Source organism: Rhinichthys klamathensis, unplaced genomic scaffold, assembly GCF_029890125.1.
Source record: "Rhinichthys klamathensis goyatoka isolate OS25496 unplaced genomic scaffold, OSU_Roscu_1.1 h1tg000469l_1, whole genome shotgun sequence".
NCBI lineage: Eukaryota > Metazoa > Chordata > Actinopteri > Cypriniformes > Leuciscidae > Rhinichthys > Rhinichthys klamathensis.
In genome coordinates, this window is record NW_026606958.1 from 220477 (window position 1) to 241939 (window position 21463).

Here is a 21463-nt window from a genome sequence, read left to right on the forward strand (position 1 = left end):
AATATTTTGAGTAATAGCTGGTATTTTTTATGGTATATGTTATGAAAGCTCTGAATTCATACACACTTTGACATACAAAATGGCATATTGTGCAAAAAATGGTTTGTTTGATGCTTCCAAGATTGTCAAAATGAAGGCAGCCAGATAATATTAAATAACACTAAAATCAGTAGAGGTCACACAGGAACATTTAGTATCTGTTACTGGCATAAACAACTTCTATATCTGTATATATCTCCTCTGTTGAAAGGTAACCTGAACCTGGACAGCTGTTTCTCAACTTTACTCTGTATAGTTGCACAATAGAAGGGTTTTGGGAAGCTGGCAGTAAGTCTGCCCTCTCTGTGTAAGAAATCCACCACCAGCCAGCCACACACAATGGAAGTGGAAGATCCCTTATCAGCCAAGTTCAGGACTCTGATAGAAGGACTCATGGTGACGACAACCTCAGAGATAGTCAAAATATTTAGCAAAGTGCGCTGGAGACCAGAGTGGAGATCACCCGGAGCTGGAGGGAGATCGACTTGTTGAAACAGCATTTGGAGGAATGTGAGCAGCAAAAGACAGACGCCATCTTCAGGGCTCAGAGGGGTGACTTTAAAAGAGAAGATGACGAGATGGAAGTGTCACGTGAGAATCATTTGAATCATTTAGGCTCCTTTGATAATAAACATTACAGTTTTATTCTGTTACAGGGACCTGAAGAAAGAGCAGATAATGTCTCAGTTGGGAAGAGAGGTGTCAGTCTGGGGAATGCTAAAGCCAGTGGACCAAAGACAATCAAACCAGGTACTCATTTTTAAGTTAATGAACTTGAACTTTTTGCAGCAATAAACAAATTACAGAAAAGTTCCACTACAAAATACAAATGAATACTATATAAAAAAGTGAAAATAAAGAACTGTACAGCGTTCTGTAAGGTTTCTTTTCTCAAGTTTGTTCTTAAAAATATCACTAGTCACTAAGATGAGTTAAAGTGAAAACATTTTGTGGTGATCTTTATTAGTATTTTAAACAGGAAAAAAATGTCATTCAAGATTCTCATTTTTATGAACCGCTAGTCTATGCTGTTTTCAGTTTATGACTGATCAAAGCTTTGTAGCGTCTCTCATCCAACAAAGAGATAAAGCCCTGTTTCCACCTGGTATTAAGATGTGTTTTCAGTGATCTGATTATAAGTGGTCAGCCAAAGACGCATTACCGTTTACACCTGGTGCTAACATGCGTTTCAAATGTGTCTCCTGTGACCACTTGCGTTCTGATTTCGTCAAGACCCTCACCTCTTATTTCGTGACACTCTAGCCTACATCACTTTTAGCGCAAAAAAAAAAGCATACTATTAAATGAACGAACCCGTGTTGTGGCTTAAGCGGCTTAGGCGAACGAATAATATAATATCATTAATTTATTTTTATTTTTATGGAGTCGTGAGCGCTACCTCCCGGAAATGAGTGCAGGGGGGATGTCTGCGTATTGTTATATTTACCTCAGAAAAGCCATTCAATGACCATAGGCTCATTAGTCAACTAGAAAATGAACTCTAGAGAGAAGCATTTTGCTAAATATGTGAATAATGAAAATTAAAAAAAAAATTGTATTGTTCTTCAAAAAAGTTTTTATGACGGCCACCATTTAAATGTTTATATTTCAAAAAACTAATTAGATTAGAAACATAATCATGTAATTATAACGTTACTATAAAAACTGAATAAAATTTACTAAACTCCCTTGTGTGTAATTCAATTGTGTACAAATCAGTTAAAGATTATAGTAGTGTACCAACTGACTCCCTGTATAGTTTACAGTTGTTTTTTTTTCCTTGAATAACTTTGCCATGTACTGTACTGTACCTGATATGAATTGATATAGAATGTAATCAATATCGGGATAGAATTGAAAATCAAAATCAAATCGTGAAATTTGTGTCAATACCCAGCCCTAATTTTTAAAGCATTTTTTCAATTAAGTTTTGATTAACATAATCTGGCGTATAAAACAGTGTTGGTATTGTTAACTCAAACTAATACAAAAATATATTTTTTGTTAATTGAAATAAAATATAGATAATATATATTTTTTAAAAACGTAGAAATGTTGCGTTGGCATTGGCAACCAATTGAAAATTTAAGTTGAAGCACTAAAAGTACTAAAACTGAAATAAAAATAAATTTAAATATATAAACAAAACTAATCAAATTTTAGCAATTCTAATTATTGCTTTTTTTGTTGTTGTAGCTTCATCAGGCCATAAGGTTCAGAAAAGCTGTGCAACTGCTGAAACGTTGCAAGAGACTAAATGCAAACAGCTTGTGGTAAAACCGAAAACAGTTTGTCCCACCAAGGTGTCACAAGCGAAGGGAGAGAAAGCATCATCAAGCAAGACAACATCACAGCCCACATCGGAAAAATTCAAAAAAAGAAAAATAATCAAAAAGCAGAATCACGCAAATGAAATTAGTGTTGGTCGTGGTCTTCGAGACCGACAGCACCTCAGCATGCAGAGACAATGTCTGTGTTGTTCATCGGATGAGTGCGATAACCCCTCTAGAGCCCAGCACCTGGTCCCTAGTGTGTATATCTGTCGTAAATGTGAGAGAAGATTTAAAACGGACCTCCTGTTCAAGAGTCACAAATGCTCAATGCCTCAGAATTGCAACAGGTGTGGGCAGACGTTCACTACCCTTCAGGGGCTGACCGCACACAGTCAGGAAGTTCAACCGCAGTTCAGATGCAGTCAGTGTGAGCAAATGTTTGCCACTCAGTGTGCTTGGACCGTGCACAAGAGGATCCACACCAACCTTATTGTTCCCAATGAAATTAAGGCTAAGAGGTTCGAGATTCGTCTCGAAAGAATCTCAGACTCCCAGCTGGAGGCTGCTTTGTCCTCAAATAGCTCTCCCTTGCGAAATACCTCTTCAAAACAGAATCTTTTGAGTGAACCGAATCCGGCTTCTGCAGGCACAACACCTGGATCTGCATGCAAACGCGGTGCAGGATCCACGACGGCGAACGTACCCGAGACCAGCACGTCACAACTATCACCCCAAAGTGTCGCAGAAACCCCAGATTTAAGACCAGGAAACATGTCGGATTCAGGTGTTGGACAGTCAAGTGTCAGGAAAGTATATGCCGTCATGTCATCTGCCTCTTGCCAAATTCAGATTAGTGAAGATGCAAATGAATTGGAGTCAGCAACTGCACATGACACTGAAAAAGTAACAGATGACGGAAAAAATCCCAGTGCAAGTGATGAGTCCGGACTCTGTACTCCGCCGCGAAAGCGGAAAATGGCAGGTAATATTACAAAATAGAACATGTTGATTGAACGACATACAAAACTTGAGTGGATTCACTGTTTTATTAGTATTCTCGTGCAGATTTATGTGTTAATTAAATTCTCATTGCTGATGTTTTTTTCTGTAGATTGTTCTCATGATGCATACAATGGCGTGTTTCCTGTTGAAAATATTCTGAGATGGAGAAACAATAAGGTAGGAATAAAGTGCTTTTATGCATCATCCCATGAGCCCTTAAATCATTTTGTAAAGAAAAATGTCATCATGCTTTAATCTGACATCCATTTAATTTTTAAAGGGAAGAAATGAAGTTCGGGTCAAGTGGATGCCTTGCACATTGTGGTAAGTCTTCCTCATCTGATATCACACCACCAGTAGCATTCAGCTTAACCTAGTTCTGTTCATGAAAGTGTAAGTAAAATTGTCACTGGAGTTGATAATGATATATAGGTAACACGTCCTAACAATGAGGCTGCATTAGTGAACTTTAGTTAACTACATTAGTGAAAGTGGTGTGATGTGTAGCCAAGTATGGTGCTCTGCATTTCCCCCTTCCAAGTACACAGTGAGTAGTGAATACACACCATGAACACACACCCGGAGCACTTGGCAGCCATTTTTGTTGCGTCGCCAGGGAGCGATTGTGGGTTAGGTGCCTTGCTCAAGGGCATCTCAGTTTCAGGCTCATTATGCCACAACTGCCCCAAAGTTAACATAACATGGACATAACATTAGTTAACATGGACTAAGAATGAACTTTAGGTAATGTTAACTTCAACAACATTTACTAATACATTATTAAAATATATAGTTTTATTTGTTAACATTAGTTAATGTACTGTGAACTAACATGAACAAACAATGAACAACTGTATTTTTATTAACTTACTTTGTTAATGTTAGTTATAGCATTAAAGGGACAGTTTACCCAACAATGAAAATTACACCATGATTTACTCATCGTCAAGCCATCCTAGGTGTATATGGCTTTCGTATTTCAGACGAACACAATCGGAGATGTATCATAAAATGTCATGGCTCTTCCAAGCTTTATAATGGTGGTGAAAGGAGGACGAGATTTTTGAAGCCCAAATAAAGTGCATTAATCCATCATAAAAGTAATCCATACGGCTCCGGGGGGGTTAATAAGGCCTTAAAGACAAACTCATTTACTTTTCCATTATAATGACCCCTTTAATTTAGACACTTTTGTGTGGTGGCAGCTCCCAAAGCTAAACTCAGTTAATTATTTAAAATAAATTAATTTGGATTGCAGACGGGTTTAAACTTTTTTTTATTTTATTTTTTTAAATCCCTGAAATTTAATTTATTTACTTTTCTCAGTGGGGCAAAGTTTCAGAACACGTGGGAACCAGCTGAAAGCTTTCCAGGCTATTTGGATGACAAGAATGAAGAGCCAAAGAAAGACTAGAAGGATCAGAAATGATGTAAATCGTTCAGTATGCTTTTATGAAGTTCTCTGTTTACACTAAGCATGTGTGCTTTACAATGCAGTTAATTTAATGAATGTTTTCTCTCCATGCCATGTTTTTCCTGCAATATACTATGGTTGTAACCAGTTCCACACAGTTACCCTAGATAAATGAGTAGTGAAGTTAAATAGGTAACATTACATTTAATACATGGTCTTAAGTGCCTGAGATCAAAATCTTTGCTGTATAACTTGTCATATTGTATAATTATTTAGTTAGACTTCAGATGTATTTGAGTGTTGAATGTTTATATTTACCTCTCTGCAATCCATGGTTAAGATTGGTTCCTTTTGTTAGGTGTTGCGAGTGTTTTAGATGTTTGTGGTGAGCCTTTTATTGATGGATTCTTTTTATACCCAGCAGTCAGATTTTAAAATGCTATTAATTGACTAAAATAGTTGTGGATTCGTGTCTTTAACACTAAATATCAGTTTATTAGGTTGGATTCTTTAACACTAAATGTCAGTTTATTAGGCCTATCCAGTTAATGAGGAATGCCTCTACCTGCTTTGGACTTCTTGATATACTAAAGAATTATAATGTGGCCATTTGTTTGGTTTTTGAAACAGTTGTTGCAGGCTGGCAAAATAAAGTGGTAGATGTATTGAAACACCCACTAAATTGAATAAACCATTTTTAAACCTGCAAGGCTCTGTAATTTCACCCATCCATGACATGCCACTATTTTCTGTCAGATTTCTCTATCTATATGTTTCTGTGCTCTGGACGAAAAAAAAATTGTCATAGAAGAGGAGATATGTTTATAGTAACAATAGTAAAAACTAACATTCATAAACGGGAAAAGCTGCCAAGCAGAATCAGCATTGTAAATATATACATGAACTGACTTCAAAAAGCAATGCTAAAATACGGTGCTAAAATGTTGATCGATAATGTTTTCGAATTTTTTTCTGTTTGTCCCTATTTCTGAACATATATGTAGGTAGGTTGTGGCTTTCACACCTATGAAACTCTTAAAATGTTTGTGTGAGTAAACCTATTTCCTTTGGCCAAACAACTTCCTGCTGCAAGAGAGTGTTGCAATGCGTATCGATTCTGATCTCAGAACAGGCGTTGGTGTCTGAATTGTCGGAAATAACCTTCAGTGAACAGGCGGAACTGATCCCATTACAGCAGCTAGCAGTGAACTGACTGAAAGTGAGAAGGAAAACAGAGAAATGTGTCATTTCACCTGAATCGCAAGTAAAAGAGGATCTTAACACTGACTAAATAAGTAATTAACTGTTTTTTGTTTAACTAAAGAAGTAAATGACTGCTTTCTGCTTAACAAAAATTATTTCTTCAATTGCCTTCTTTAAAAGCTAAATAATTTTTAGTAGGAAATCAACTATTTTCCTTTAACTGTATTTAAGAGACTATACCAATAACAACACTGATGGAAACATAAAAAAACCCTCGGACACTTGGAGTGGGCAGAGAACGGTTTTACTTCCTTTGACTGGAAATCTTGCGGTCTTTCAGAAATCAAGCAAACCCTTGACTGACAACAATGGTGTTATCATGCTTAATAACAGGTACGATTTTTAATTAAATGTCTTTATAAAAAAAACTGATTTAAAATAAACTTCATAAAATAAGTGCTATCACGCAATTTCAGTGTATCTGTTACAGGGAAAGAGGCTTTTTGATTATACTTTTTTTGGTTACACAAAAGTTTTGTGTGCATTATACATATGTTTTTAGTATAACTTAGTCAATGGTTTTTAGTTAAAACAGCTCAGTTATATTAAGAAGATTCCAATATATCCAAGTCTGTGATTTTGAGTAAATGGAAAAGTCCTGTTAGTGCCTGACAATTTATGTTTTAGAAAGACTTTCTGTAGTTAACACAGTGCAAGGGAGTAACTTGTTTCTACTCTGGCACAGGCAGTATATTGCTGATAAAATGAAGCAATGTACAATATGGTCTTTATACCCACAACCAAACCATAAGCTCTTCTCTTCAGCACTGTGGAAACCCCAAAAACGTCAACATAAAAGAAACCATTTTAAATGTCAAACATAACTGAACATTAAACATTAAAAACACATAAAATAACACAATTTCAACATTTACTCTCTGAAAATGTTGAGAACTAACAATTCATTTCAGTTTATGCAAAAAAACAAAACAAAAACATTAATGTAGTCCCAACACAAATGGATTAAGTAATCATCAATTTTACATTGAGTGGACAAAATGTATAGCAACAATTGTGTTGCTTCATGATTATCTTTTCTTTCTGTCAGTTCTCATAATTCTCCCCCTAAACCGTTTGGAAGCAGTACAATTGAAAGAAGTTAACCTTGGAGACACAGTGGTATTAAAGTGTAACATCTCTTTCTACAATGACATCCACTGGCTGAAGATGAGTGAGGGGCGGCCAATGGCTCTGATGGTCACAAGTCTAAAACATAATGGAGAACTGTCTGTTGTCTGGAACTATAATGAAAGTCGTTTTGAAGGTTTTATGGAGGAGCAGATCACTGGACTAAGAATTTCCCAAATCTCCACTAGCGACCTTTCCACATACCACTGTGCGACATTATATCAAAAACACTTGGCTTTTGACAAAGGAGTGCAACTATACAGTAAGCGAGTGCATTGGATTTCTTGAGATAATTATTAGTGTGCTTTTTCCTGCTCACCTTTTATATGTTGTTTTTAGCAAACCAACAAAGAAAAGAAAAACCCTTTGATCATGTAAAAGGTAAGAGAAAAAGTGCTGCTTTTCTATATATTTGGAAACACTCACTTGTACATAAAATTGATTTTGTGAGCAAAATTCTTTCCCAACCCTCAAGATAAGCTCTTGTTTATTACTTATTCACTTTATCCCCCCCCCCCCCCCCCCCAAAAAAAAAAACAGATTTGTCCGGAGGTCTTAATGGGCTCTCTCTGCATTACCAAGTATTTGCAGCAGTGTTGTGTTCTGGCCTACTGGGAATGCTACTGGCGGTTTCTGTGGTGCATGTGAAGACCAGAACAAAAAAAAATCTACAACATTGAAAAATAATTCCATAGCCATTTACCCCATCAACCCCCCATTGATTTGGGGAGTACAAATCAATTTACTTGGAATTTTTTAAATAAACAAAATCTACTATGTTGTAATCTTGTAAAACTATCTTTGTCTGCTTTCACTTGCGATCTTAATGTCCAGGTTGGCCTCAATTCTTAATAAATCAACAACAAAAAAAGGATGTAAGATATTTGGTCTTTATGTCTTCCTTATAACAGTATCATGCATGTGGTGTTTTTTAATTGAATGATAGCAGTCAGTGTAAGGACCATATTATTTTAGATCAGTGCTTATCAAACTGTTTCTTTTTCAGCTGATACTAGGCTGTCAATTAATACTTCACAAAAGTGGTTTATTCAGTGTAGAAAAGCCTCTCCATAAATCCATAAAAAAGGCCTCAAAGGGGGTTTGAGTTAAAGGGATAGTTCGCCCAAAAGTTTAAATTAGCCCATGATTTGCTCACCCTCAAGCCAAGGTGTATATGACTTTCTTCTTTCAGACGGATACAATCAGAGTTATATAAAAAAATGTCCTGGCTCTTCCAAGCTTTATTATGGGAGTCAATGGCTGTTTCTGTTTTAAAGTCAATAAAAGTACATCAATCCATCATAAACGTTCTCCACACGGCTTCGGGGGTTAATAAAGGCCTTCTGAAGCGAAACGAAGCGTTCATGTAGGAAAATTGTCATATTTAAAACTTGATCAACTAAAATAACTTCCAACAGATGGCCGTACGCATCGATTTAAGGCGAAAAAGTAACCCTTGACCTTGAGGCACAATGCATTGATGAACACGGAAGCACAGAGGATAGAGCAAAACAATACACCAGTCACGAATTAGAAGTCTAAAATGAGAATTTTTAAAGAGAAATGTCAGAGGAGCTTGAGTTTGTTGGCCAGCCCTGTTTGTTAGAATCGTGAGTGGCTTCAAAGCTTACGCTACTCCTACGTCATACATCGTCAAGTGTTATTCTTTTGGCGCAAGTCGACTTGTGTACGGCCGTCTGCCGGAAGCTAGTTATTTTAGTCGATAAAGTTTTAAATGTGTATATTTTTCTCACACGAACGCATTGCTTCAATTCAGAAGGCCTTTATTAACCCCCCAGAGCCGTGTGGATTACTTGTATCATGGATAGATGTTTCAAAACAGAAACAGTCATTCACTGCCATTATAAAGCTTGGAAGAGCCAGGACATTTTTTAAAGAGCCAGGACATTTTTTTCATATAACTCTGATTGTATTCGTCTGAAAGAAGAAAGTCATATACACCTAGGATGGCTTGAGGGTGAGTAAATCATGGGGGAATTTTCATTTTTGGGTGAACTATCCCTTTAACTTCAGTGTAGGGTGCTTCTCAATCTGAAGGCTGCATATCTTGGCTACCTGCTAGGGATGGGGAAATGAAGCCTCATGAAGCAATGAGGCTTTCCCCCGACTTTTCCGGGAAAAGATTCAAAGCTTCGAGAGTGTGGAGAACAGCGCCATCTGGTGCTTATTTTAAATAAAGCAGCCAGAAGCCTGTGTAAGAAGCTCTGCTAGATGAAGCAACCACAACACACTCCATAGTTTCAATGTTATGTGTACAAATAAAAGCCTTACACGTTTGTGTTTGATTTGTCCATTAAATAAATTAATTTACCCATTAAAGTGTGACAGTAAAATATAAAATGGGCTTATATGATTCAATAAGATCTAATATAAGCCTACTATCTCTCTCTACATACACACACACACATAGTGAATAAGGACATTGTGTGATAGGATCATCTGTTATTAAATGTGCTTATGACACTTGGCAGTGATAGTGCTATGTAACTGTAGGAATGACAGAAAGGTGATAAAGTTTTTAATTATTTTTATTAAGAAATAAAAGCTGTTTCACAGTGTTGCTCAGTCTATTTCTCCTCTTTTAGACAGAAGTTCCCCAGCCTTCGAGAACACTCTTTCACATGGTACAGAGGAGGCCGGAGTACAAAGAAACTGTAATGCCAATGTATGTAGATGGGGGTAGACATGTTTCTGCATTCTCCAGTATTCAAGTGGATCTTCAGCTCTTTGTATGTTTGTCTCTGTAAGGTATTTATCCACTTCTATGATCGCATCAGAAGTGTCATTAGAGCTTTGTTTGTGCTGGTCTACAGCACTGTCCAACAGAAGCCAAAGGTTTCCACCTCAGAAGTGTGAGGAGAAAAAGGAAATTACTGGGAGTGACTGTACATGTACATTGACTGAATATAAGACACATCAACGGTCAACAATTAAAAAATACAATAATTAAAAATAAAATAATAATAAATACATACTTGAGCTTGGTGTGGCCTGTTGGGTTGATGATGGTCCTTCTGTTGACTGAGTGCTTGATGATGTAGATGGTCTTTCATCTTCGGCCCTGATGACATTACCACATTCTGCTTTAAGCCGTTTGACAGCCTCTGTCATTTTAGGTCGGTTAAGGAAACCCAACTTTTTAAACCTTGGGTCCAGCAGAGTTGCCATGGCCATTATGCTGAGCGACTCCATACTCCAGATATTGTTTGCCTCTCCTCATGCAGCCGTTGAAGCATGTGAAAAGTGCTGTTCCAGCGTGTTTCCACTTTATTGATCAGTTTATGACCTGGCCTGTTCATCTCTTGCTGCACCTGGGTGACTGGGTCAACATTTCTTTGGCAGAGGTGCTGCTTCGAAAATAGGTCACCACTTTTTTTTAGCTTTGTTCCGAATCTCACACAGAACTGGTACCTGATCAGAAGACTTTTTCAGTATGGTGTTAAGTGCATGTGCAATGCAAACTGAATGTCTCACTTGCAGAATTCTTGCACAAGCAATCATGTTTGGTGCTGCATCTGTGACAAGGCACTTCACTTTGTCTGTGATTGCCCACTCCATCATGACACTCTTTTTCACCAGGGCCATATTTTCTGCTGTGTGCCTGTTTGGGAACTTCTCAACATCCAACAACACTGTATTCAGCTTATAACTGTCATCAATGTAATGGCAGGTTATTCCAAGATAAGCATCCATGTTGATAGAAGTCCACATATCAGATGTTAGAGACACAGCTGTTGCTTTTTCCATGTTGGCCTTGGCCTTCCTCTTTTCTTCTGCATATTTTGAAGCCACCATTTTCTTTAAAGCCTTTTTGAGTTCCAAAAACATTTATAGTAAAATTATATTATAAATAAAGATATATTATATATATTATACATCAAAATCGACCTGTGCTATACTCACATGTCTGGTTGGGATTATATAGGAAGGATCAAGGGCATGGATGAGGCCCCTGAAACCCTCATCCTCAACCACTGTAAATGGCTGTGACTCTTTTATGACCATGTTGACCAGTGCCTCATCAACCATTTGTTTGCGAGATGCTATGATTAATGAAGTTATATATACATATATTAATTGAAATCATGAAAATGCATTCACAATTATGAATAAAAATCATGAAGCAACAGTCCGACTTTGTGTGCTTGTATTGTGTGCTTGTACTGTACAGTCTCATAAAGCTCTGAAATGCCTTAGCATGGATGATGTGCTGTTTCCATACACCAGCTCTTTGTCACACACCAAGCATCTCACCTTCTGAAAAAAGTTATATGAAAGTAAGAAATGAAATACAACAATAAAATAAGTACAAATTTAATTAATAAATAAACAAATATTTCATTTCTCTTCTTTTTTTCTAAATGAGTACATACATTGGAAGCTGTAAGCTCAAAATGTTCCCAGATAGGGGAAGTCTTCCTTTTTTTGGTTGTTGCCATTGCTCTAAATACAAATCCTTCACCAAACACCAACACCCTATCCCCTCTCCCCTAAGCCCACCCTACTAACCCCAAATAACAATAATAATAATACCTAAAAAACACCAAAAGTGCAAAGATTTTACAAAAACAAAATGACACAACAAAAACAAAAAAGAATAAAGTAGTTTTGGTAATTTAAATGTAGCCTAATGTATTGATTAACTTTCCAAGTACAGCACTCTCCTCACAAACCCGTCAACCAGACCAAAGAGTATAGAAGAACAAGAGGCGAAACTCCGATGCTTTTCTGGTAACAGCCACTAGGTGGCGCGGCCGCCATTTTGGGGTGAAAATTCCAACGGGAGTTACTGGGCAACAGCCATACTGTCTGTGGCAACAGCACAGATAACTAGGGATCGACCGATATGGATTTTTTAGTGCCGATACCGATACCGATTTTTTCCCCATCAGCCTTAGCCGATGACCGATACGGGCTGCCGATTTTCTTGAGCCGATATTTGGAGCCGATACATTTTGCTCCCTCAATTTACATCATAAAAATGACATGATGTTAACAAATGTTACAGGTCTCAATTTAATAAAAGTAAGATTTATTTAACGTAAAAAAATCTATATTTAACAAATAGTAAAAACATGTGAGGTAGAACAAGAACAAGTAGATAAACAATATTTAACAAATATTAAAAACATGAGGTAGAACAAAAAAAAGTTCACTGCTGAAAATAAATATTTAAGCATAAATAAAATAATTACACTATTGCACACAGTAGCAACCAGCATAATAAAGTGCACAGTGCACACTGTACTTCATTTTAAAAGTAACGAACTATTTACTGCCATGGTTTAAATTTGTCTACATAAAATAAAATGAGCATGTCTAGTCTCTAATATCACTGCGATGGCGAGGGAGACACACACCACACGCGTCCAAACCTCAGCCAGGTGGTCGCAAAAAGCACGGAACAACGTTGGTATTACTTAATCCTATGACCAGTGTTCGTAACAGCTACCGTACGCATACTAGTGCTGTCAAAATTGTTCAAATGGCGTTTGTATATTCCCTCTAAAAAACATACTTGAGCATATCGTCGTGCATTTGGTCAATGACGCGCATTACGTCAATAACAGGACAAATTAATACAAAGAGACATAACTAATAGTATTAAGTAGCTTATTTGAGTTTAAACATATTTGACAACGTATTACTACAAAAAAAAACGAGTAAATCAACTAATGGCCAAGACCGCAGAGCTCACTCTGGCTCGCCCGGACTCGCAGGCGCACTCTCTCTCTCTCTCTCTCTCTCGCACTCACCCTCACGCTCTCCGCGCATACCGGTTTAAATGAACAACAACAAACAAATGTTGAGTGCTGATCAAGAGTTTTGTGCAAGCAATTTAAGGTATATAGCAGGCTTCATTCAGTGATTGAAACAAATACATTAATTGAAGTTTCACAGAACATAGAACCGACACTGAGCGCTCCGAGCGAGCTGTGCTGTGGTAACGTTAGTCTGCTACCGCGGGCGTGTTTTTCCACATTCGAATATTAATTTTCACCTTCAAAATTCAGTTTTTTTTAAACTATTCGAATATATATTCGTATTTAGAATATTCATTGACAGCCCTAATGCATACTGAACGGATAGCCTACAGCTATTTGCAGCTCCCTAAATACAATGGCAAGCAAGCAGTTTTATAGACGAGTCATTCGCGTTTTCCATTTGGACCCACAAACTTGCTTAGCTATATAGTTGCAACCACATAACAGTTATAAAGCAACGTGTTTCCATTTTCAAAGTGTTTGACAATATTTCAGCAGTCAAACAGTTAAAAGATGCTTTGAAAGTTTAAAAGTTACCGTTATCTTGAAGCGCAGGTTGCACTCTGCTAGTGGGGGAGGGACAGTGCAGGGTCTGCACGTGAACTGCAGCGTCTCCAGCAGCACAGAGCTGCCTGTGGACGCCTGTCTATAAATAATGCCGGGAAAAAACTAACGGCGAACGCAGCAGCCGCATATCGGCCGATTCCGATACACGTAAAAAACGCAAATATCGGCCCGATATATCGGCCGGCCGATATATCGGTCGATCACTACAGATAACAGTTTTTTTTTTTAGGTAGTTTTTTCTTGCATTAGTGAGTATTTCCATTTTATGCAACTTTACACATTTACTACTATTATTAGTTACCAACTCCACTAGGCCTGAAATATATTTTGTACGTTTTAATCCCCTGGATCATGCTACAAACATGATCTTATAGAATATGATGCTGCTGCATTGCTGTGTCCGTTATCCTAACTTTAATGGCCACTTTGGACAGTGGCTGTGTTTTTTTGTTTACATAGTCTTGCTTTAACAGTCATTAATATAAGATAGTACAGCAAAAAAAAAAAAAAAAATTACTGTAAAGCTATTCTATTGCTGTTATATCTTTATTATCCAACATTTACATTTTAGTACAATTAATTTGCTGAATTCATTTATTTCATTGATAACTTATTTTTGTATGTAACATGTGTACCTCCTGGGAAACGGTCTAACGTTATTATAACTTTATGAACTGAGATCACTTTATTCTTACCTGTCACACTTAATATGGAGAGTAATATAACGTTAATTAAATCCTTGAACTTCCCTGTCTCAAGTTATGTGGGGGGAAAAGCCTGGTTAAGTAGCAAACTTCTTTTTAACTGCTATAACGTTAACTGTTGTGAGTTAAAATAATCACCTAATTTATTTCAACCTAAAAATGACCTCTGCACTGGACTAAATATAATGTATAATATATGACTGCCGAGTCGCTTTCACCCCAAAATGGCGGACGCGTAGGGCTGCTGCTGGGCGCTGGTGTGGCAATGGAACGTTTCACTTCTTGTCAATATACGTTCTTTGACCAGACTGAGCCAACAAGAGGCTTGTTTGAGATGCGCCTTGCCTCGCCTGAAATGTAGTCGAGAGTAGGCGGCTGCAGTGAGAGGAGGAGTGAAAAAAGCGCAGGCAAGCCGGACAGATCGCTCTTCTCGCAGTGGATCTGACACCTGTGAGATCAAAGGCGGATATCGCGGGATTCACGGGATTCACACTCGTGCACGGTGTTGCTAATAAATGGATGTATTTTAAGTTTTGTTGCTTGAATATGAAAATAAATATAATGAACAAGACACCCAAAGTACTTATTTAATTCCATTTTAAATAGGCCTATATGTTTATGAATCATTTTTTTCTTTAATACAGATAGGCCTATGTGTTTTTTTTTGTGTGTTTTTTGTGTGTTAAATTACATCACATAGATCGCACTGTCAGAGAGTTTGGGGATATCCACACATAATCTATACACATAAAACATGATATCAGAGTTTTAAAATCAAACATTTTAAAAGAGAACAATACATCACGGTTGTTTAAACCAATGAGCATTAAGCTGTGTCGTCAGCAAGTCGTTTCCCATCATGCTTTTGATCAGCGCAGTCGGTGGAGAGCAACTGCGCGCGACTGCAGAATCCGACACGTGCGCCTTGCGGTCGCGAGACTTTTTTGACTCACGTCAGCATGACATCAGAGCAAGGCGGACCGCACTCGGACACATTTCTAACCGGCATGCATCTCGCGCTGATCACCGGTGATCGGTTCTGCGCAGATTTTGCTCATCTCAAACAAGCCTAAGGACTCGTTAATCTGGGGTTCGAGCCTTATGACACCCAAAGCGAAACGCGCACTTGATTGGACAGAATGTGAGGCTTCGTTTGTCATCGATCACGTGACTCTGGGAAACCAATACAAACCAACCAAACATAGATACACACCCCGATACGGGGCTTCAGAAATTGCGTCGCATTTGCTATACCCACATCGGAGCTTCAGTGTCATACGTAACATCACTAGTATTTGTAAAACAAATTATTTTGTCTAAATTAGGGGCCAAGCACCGAAGGTGCAGAGGCACCTATTGTATCTGTTGGTTTTCTTATTATTATTCTTCTTCTTCTTCTTCCGCAAATGGAAGTCTATGGCAGCCCTATGAACCGTACATAGGAAAATGATGAAATTTGGCACACTTGTAGTGATGCTAATGAATAGTAATTGGACCAATTTTTGACCCTCTAGGACCAACTCTATAGCGCCACCACCAGTTCAAAAATTCAACATTGAAATGGTTATAACTTTTGAACCCTTTGATCTAGAGACATGAAACTTAGTACACCTGATTCCACTCATCATGCTGATCACAACCAATACCTTACATTAAGACCCCGCCCATTACAGTAGTGGCCATTTTGAAATGTACAGTATTCAGTTATTTCGCTACTCCTCCTTCAAATTTTGTCCAATTTTCTCCAAACATGCACTCAAATGATCTTCAGACTGAGCCGCATAAAAGTACTGTTCCCGATTTTTTTGTTATACTGGAAAAAAAAAGTTATAATGTCGCAAACTTAACAAGGTCCACCCAAAATTGGCTAAGAGGCTGTATCTCGGCCAAAGTTTGATCAATCGAAACGAAAATTGGTACACTTCATCGGAAGCATGTTCTGAGGTCCCATGCCAAAGTTGGGAATAGCGCCACCTACGGGTCATGAGATATGACAAATTGCTATTTTGGCCAATTACTTTTGAACAGTTTGTCAGAAATTCATAATTGTGGTATCTATGGATTCCTTGCATCATGCCGAATCCGTGGATATCAATTTTGCCATGATGGGATGTACCCCGTGTCCGCCATTTTGAATTTTGTCATAATTTGCAATATCTTTTAAACTATTTGAAATTTCCTCACCACATTTGGTATGGATCATCATTAGCATGGCCCGAAGGTACATGAGAAGTTTGATCACAGCGCCACCTAGTGTTCCAGAGATATCATTGTTTTTTGAAAAAACGCTTATAACTTTTGCTATCATTGCTTGAAATTTGATTTATTTATGTCAATATATTCCTTGGCTTATGCCGATTTCAACGATATCTCATATGCTATTTTCCAACAATGTGACTGGCCGCCATATTGGAGCGAATGTAAAACAGTTTTTTCGCTACTCCTCCTTCAAAATTTGTCCAAAATTGTCCAAAATTTGCTCAAATGATCTTCGGACCGAGCCGCACAGAAGTACTGTTCCCGATTTTTTTGCTATACTGGAAAAAAAAAAGTTATGATGTCGCAAATGTAACAAGTTCGACCCAACATTGGTTCAGAGGCTGTAACTTGTGAACAGTTTGTCACAAAATCATAAAATTGGTGTCTATCGATTCCTTGCATGATGTCGAATCCGATGATATCTATTTTGCCAGGATTGGATGTACCACGTCATAAGCTAAATTAGCATTAAGCTAGCTTAGCATGCTAATCTGGTTAACATGTCATGGAACTTTTTTGTGAACTCATTCTCACACTGAACCCTCTCCTCTGCTGTCTTGAAATTCACGTCCTCTGAGTGGCGCAATCAGCTAAACCATGCATCTCGAATCCCGAACCATTCTGGTCGTGGGTTCGAGTCCCATATGGGATGACTATAAAGTTGTCATTTCAATTCCTTCCAGCTCTGCTCTGCTGTTGGTGCTTAAATGCTCGCTGTGCTTCATTTACATGTATATTCAATTTGTGCTGTTTTTGTTCTTGCGGCTCTGCACTGCTATTGGTGCTTAAATGCTTGATGCGCTGCTGTACTTGCAGTACTTGCTGTACTTGCTGTGCTTGCTGTACTTGCTGTACTTGTACTTGCTGTACTTGCTGTGCTTGCTGTACTTGCTGTACTTGCAGCTTGCTGTACTTGCAGTTTGCAGTACTTGTTCTGCTTGCGGTGCCAAGCCTTTGAACTTTGCTGTACTTGTTCTAATTGTGGTGCCAAGCCTTTGAACTTTGCTGTAATTGTTCTAATTGCGGTGCCTTGCAGGGCTTGGCCCCGTGTTGCTGCTTGCAGCTATATTTAAGTCTTATTCTTGTTTTCCCTCGTAAATGCTCCAGTTTAAGAGTCAAACTATGATGCCATTTTGTCATGCACCAGCCAGGAACCCATCAGGGATCCACAGTTATTGTCTTCTATTACTCTTTGGTACGATGCTAATTTCTATTCGTTTAGTGAAATAATATATTGTGATTTCTCTTGTTGGTAAGTTTTTAAATAAACAATGTGGTCTGTCCACACATTTAGCTGCATATTGAGCTCTGTTCAACTTTGTTGCATTGCATCATCAATGGTTACTATCGTCTATCGCTCATCACTTTGTCATTGCAAAAGCCTGTCACTTCCCTACACATTATAGTGTTTTAATTAGTTGCCATTTAAACTAGCTTTTTTGTTTGTTTGTTTGTTTTTTATAATGAAATTGTCAATCTAAAATAGAATTTTTTATTCTGTTTTCCCCAGCTATAGCTCCCATTCTGGGTGGAGAAGTCCCTGATGCGGTGAAAGTTGGGGATACTGCGATTATCCCTTGTAACGAGACATGTAATGGCAATCTTTTATGGGAATTTAAAACAAAAAATGAAAAGTTGGATGTCTTGCAATGTGTGCGAGGGACTTGCACAGAAGGAGATCGCTTTATGAACAGAGTAAGCATCTCTGAAAAGTTCAAGGCTGGAAACCCGTCTCTAAAACTGTATCATGTTCTGTTCAATGATGAAGGCTGGTACATGGTCTTGTGTGATTCAAAGTTTCTTTGTAGATTTCACTTGGAAGTGTTTGGTAAGTTTATTAGTTAAGCATGGTATAAGATCATTTATATAATTGGAAATTTACCATCCTAGTTTGCTTGCCACTGCTCAATGTGATATTATGCTTTGTTTTGTGTCTTTTTATTGTTTAGTCCCCACTACTGTGAATGCCACATTTGGAAGCAACATCACACTACCCTGCTACGCACGTACAGAGAAACGGATCACTGATGATGCTGTGAACGTCTTTTGGAAAAAAGATGACCAAACTGTGTTACAAGTTCAAAAAGGAATTACAAATCATGGTTTAAGTTTTTCAGGCAGGGCAACAGTTTCACTAGATCATTATAAGGACGGAGATCTATCGCTTACCATATTCTGGGTCACCACGGCAGATAAGGGATTATATCGGTGTTATCACAATACAGAAGAGGAACATGGGCATCCTGGTGCTGTCACTCTTAATGTTATAGGTTGTTGAATGTTACTTTTTTTTTTTTTTTTAGTGTTTCTTTTTCTACAGAAAAGGGCTTATTTTATTAAAATGTGCAATTTTTTTTCTTCAGCTCATCAAAAGTTCTGTGCAAAGAAGTTTGGCGACAATCTCACCCTTGACCTGTTCGGCTCAGACCCCGTGACGGTAACTTTCACTAGTTCAACTGAGACCCGGGTTTGCAGTGTGAGCGGAAACGATGCTGCGTGTTCACCTGAATACACTAACAGAGTATCTGTCGTGAATTACTCCCTTGTGGTGGGCATGTTGACATCTTCTGATACAGGGACGTTTACTGTGAAAGACAAAATGGGTGAAGTCATTAGTATCAACACCGTCACTGTGGAGGGTAAGTTTAAAATGTTTAAAAAGTTTTTTAAAAGTTTTATCATAAAAAAAAAAGAGATTTTTGCTAAGCTTTTTGCATTCTCTTTTCTGTCGTCCACAGGTGTGACCCAGAGATATTACTACGTAGCTCCGTCTGTACTGGCTTTTTTTCTCAGTTGTTGTCTGTTCTATTGGTGTCATAGAAAGTCACAAGCAAATGCAAATGAGTATACTGGGGTTACAGAGCCACTCAGAGAGCCTGCATGCATCGGATTGTCACAAGAAGAAACTAGCCCAAATATTCCAGAGGAGTCTGACGTTTCTGCACACACACCTGTAGAGGAGACCATGCCTATGAGGGTGACCCCTGAGAAGCAGGACAACACTGAAGAGGAGGAATCTATATTACCTCTGGAATAAGACTAGGAGAAACAGTGTAGGATACTTTAAGGAAAAAGTATAGTTCTTCTGCTATACTGTGTGCTATGAGAAAGATGGCATTATTTTTAGGGTACTCTTGGGGTAATTGCATAACTGTGCCATTGAACAATATGTGAAACACAAAGAGAAATGGTAAGTGGACTGCATTTATATAGCACTTTCACAGACCCAATGGCCACCAAATCGCTTTACATTTGCCTCACATTCACCCATGTCTGCCATACAAGGCGCCATCCAGCTCGTCAGGAGCAGCTGGGGTTAGGTGTCTTGCTCATGGACACCTCGGCACTTGATCAGGTAGAACCGGGGATTGAACCACCAACCTTTCGGTTCGCAGACAACCTACATGAACCACTGAGCCACTGCCGCCCCCAAAGAAAGGAATTTTATTTTTTTTAAGCTCAGGAATGCCTTATTCAGGGAAAATATGAACTGCCTTCAAGACATTTGCTGGACCACTGAAGTGACTGGGATCTCATCTCAGGATACTGACGTGACTGATAAATTCTGTTGTATTTTTTTTTTTTTCAAAAGAACTGTTTTCTACACATTTCTTTGTGTAAATATTTTTTAAAGGTAAATGTTACTAGAAACCACACAAACAGGAAAGGGCACATGTTTTTAGTTTTTTGCAGTAGCTTCCAGTTGGCCACAGAATGTACTTTAGTCTTTTCCTGATAAGCTTATGTGGCTGACAGACATCTGAAGTCATTAGGGTTGAGCCAGACATGCTGGAACTGCTATTTTCCTATTATTTTCTAACGATTATTCTTGCCATAATGGTACCAACTTCCAGATGTGCCCTCACTGCATTACTCTGCATTTTTTCTTGTTGCGCTTTAAAACATTGCACTTTTTCTAATATACTACAGCTTTATTTTATATATATATATATTTATAGTTAAGTTACTATAATAGAGTTAGTTGAATGTTAACCTTTGTGTTCCGAATTCACATTGAATGACTGATCATGAAAAAATAAATTCAAAGTTGTTTACAGAAGATAAACATGTATTAAACTTTTTTTTTTAACAAAATGTTTTATTTATTTTACCAGACTTTCTGTAAATCTTGTCTACTGTGCACAGTGTTAATAATGATATTTGTTTCTCTACAATTTGGGAAGATAAGATGATTGAACAATCTGATATTTTTCAGTTATGATCTCTTGTGACTTAAAGTAACAACAGGTCGTTTTTTGCTCTCGGGCTCCCCCTACAGTTGGGAAACAGTATTGTCCTCTACTACTGTCGTAAACTCTGTCATCCTACATGCACGTGCAATTGTTGACAACCAGGATAGCCCTGAACACTGTAGGAGGAGGTCACATGCAGGTGTTCTGCTTGCGTCGCGTGTGAAATGTCTTCATCCCAGGTACAGTGGCATATATTTCAGCATGTCATATGAATATAATTTCATGGGTTTTATTTTTTTTCTAACGACAAATGATCGCGATGCTCACGTTTACAAGCCAGCGTCATTATAGTAGCCTAGTCTATTGGTTACCGTTTTACTGGATCTATATGATACTTCAATGCAATGTTTGAGTGGTTGATAATAACCATATATCGTCAATATTATAATATCAAGCTACCATAAATGAATCTGCAAATTTTACAAATCGATTTGCATTATAGCTTGAGGCAAGACAAATAAACAAATATCACAGACATGTTAGGTATCCTAAAATATGATTTTATTAATAATCTTCCTCCTTTCTTTGTACATGTTGAGTAGACTACACTTTTTAGGTCAAACATTTGCTATTTGCATTTCATCGATTGCAAAGTTCAAATCAGAACGAGAATACTAGCGATAGCTAACCATCAAAAACTAGAATATCGTTTACTAGCTACCAGATTGATAATTCGCTACTACTCTAGCGAATTAGAGAGGTTAGAGAGAGGCATTCTTTTTTCGATGGGGGGTTTGATGCTCCCTGCACACGCAAGGTCTCTCGCTCGCTTTCT

The 21463-nt window shown here is 37.9% G+C and overlaps 2 protein-coding genes across 2 annotated transcripts; both read left to right on the plus strand.

Annotated features, from left to right (window-relative positions):
- The first annotated feature begins 267 nt into the window (after window positions 1–267).
- zgc:66472 (uncharacterized protein LOC327494 homolog) lies at window positions 268–5432 on the plus strand. The gene is given in 6 exon segments (XM_056236853.1): window positions 268–475; window positions 478–789; window positions 2236–3294; window positions 3424–3491; window positions 3595–3638; window positions 4641–5432. Coding segments are annotated over 6 exon segments (1668 nt in total). The 5' UTR covers window positions 268–378; the 3' UTR covers window positions 4729–5432.
- A 12082-nt stretch (window positions 5433–17514) lies between these two features.
- si:dkey-22i16.9 (uncharacterized) lies at window positions 17515–19472 on the plus strand. Its single transcript, XM_056236854.1, has 5 exons — window positions 17515–17630; window positions 17946–18263; window positions 18385–18705; window positions 18799–19074; window positions 19174–19472. The coding sequence occupies exons 1-5, from the start codon at window positions 17534–17536 to the stop codon at window positions 19470–19472; spliced, it is 1311 nt and encodes a 436-aa protein (XP_056092829.1). The 5' UTR covers window positions 17515–17533.
- Window positions 19473–21463: the final 1991 nt, after the last annotated feature.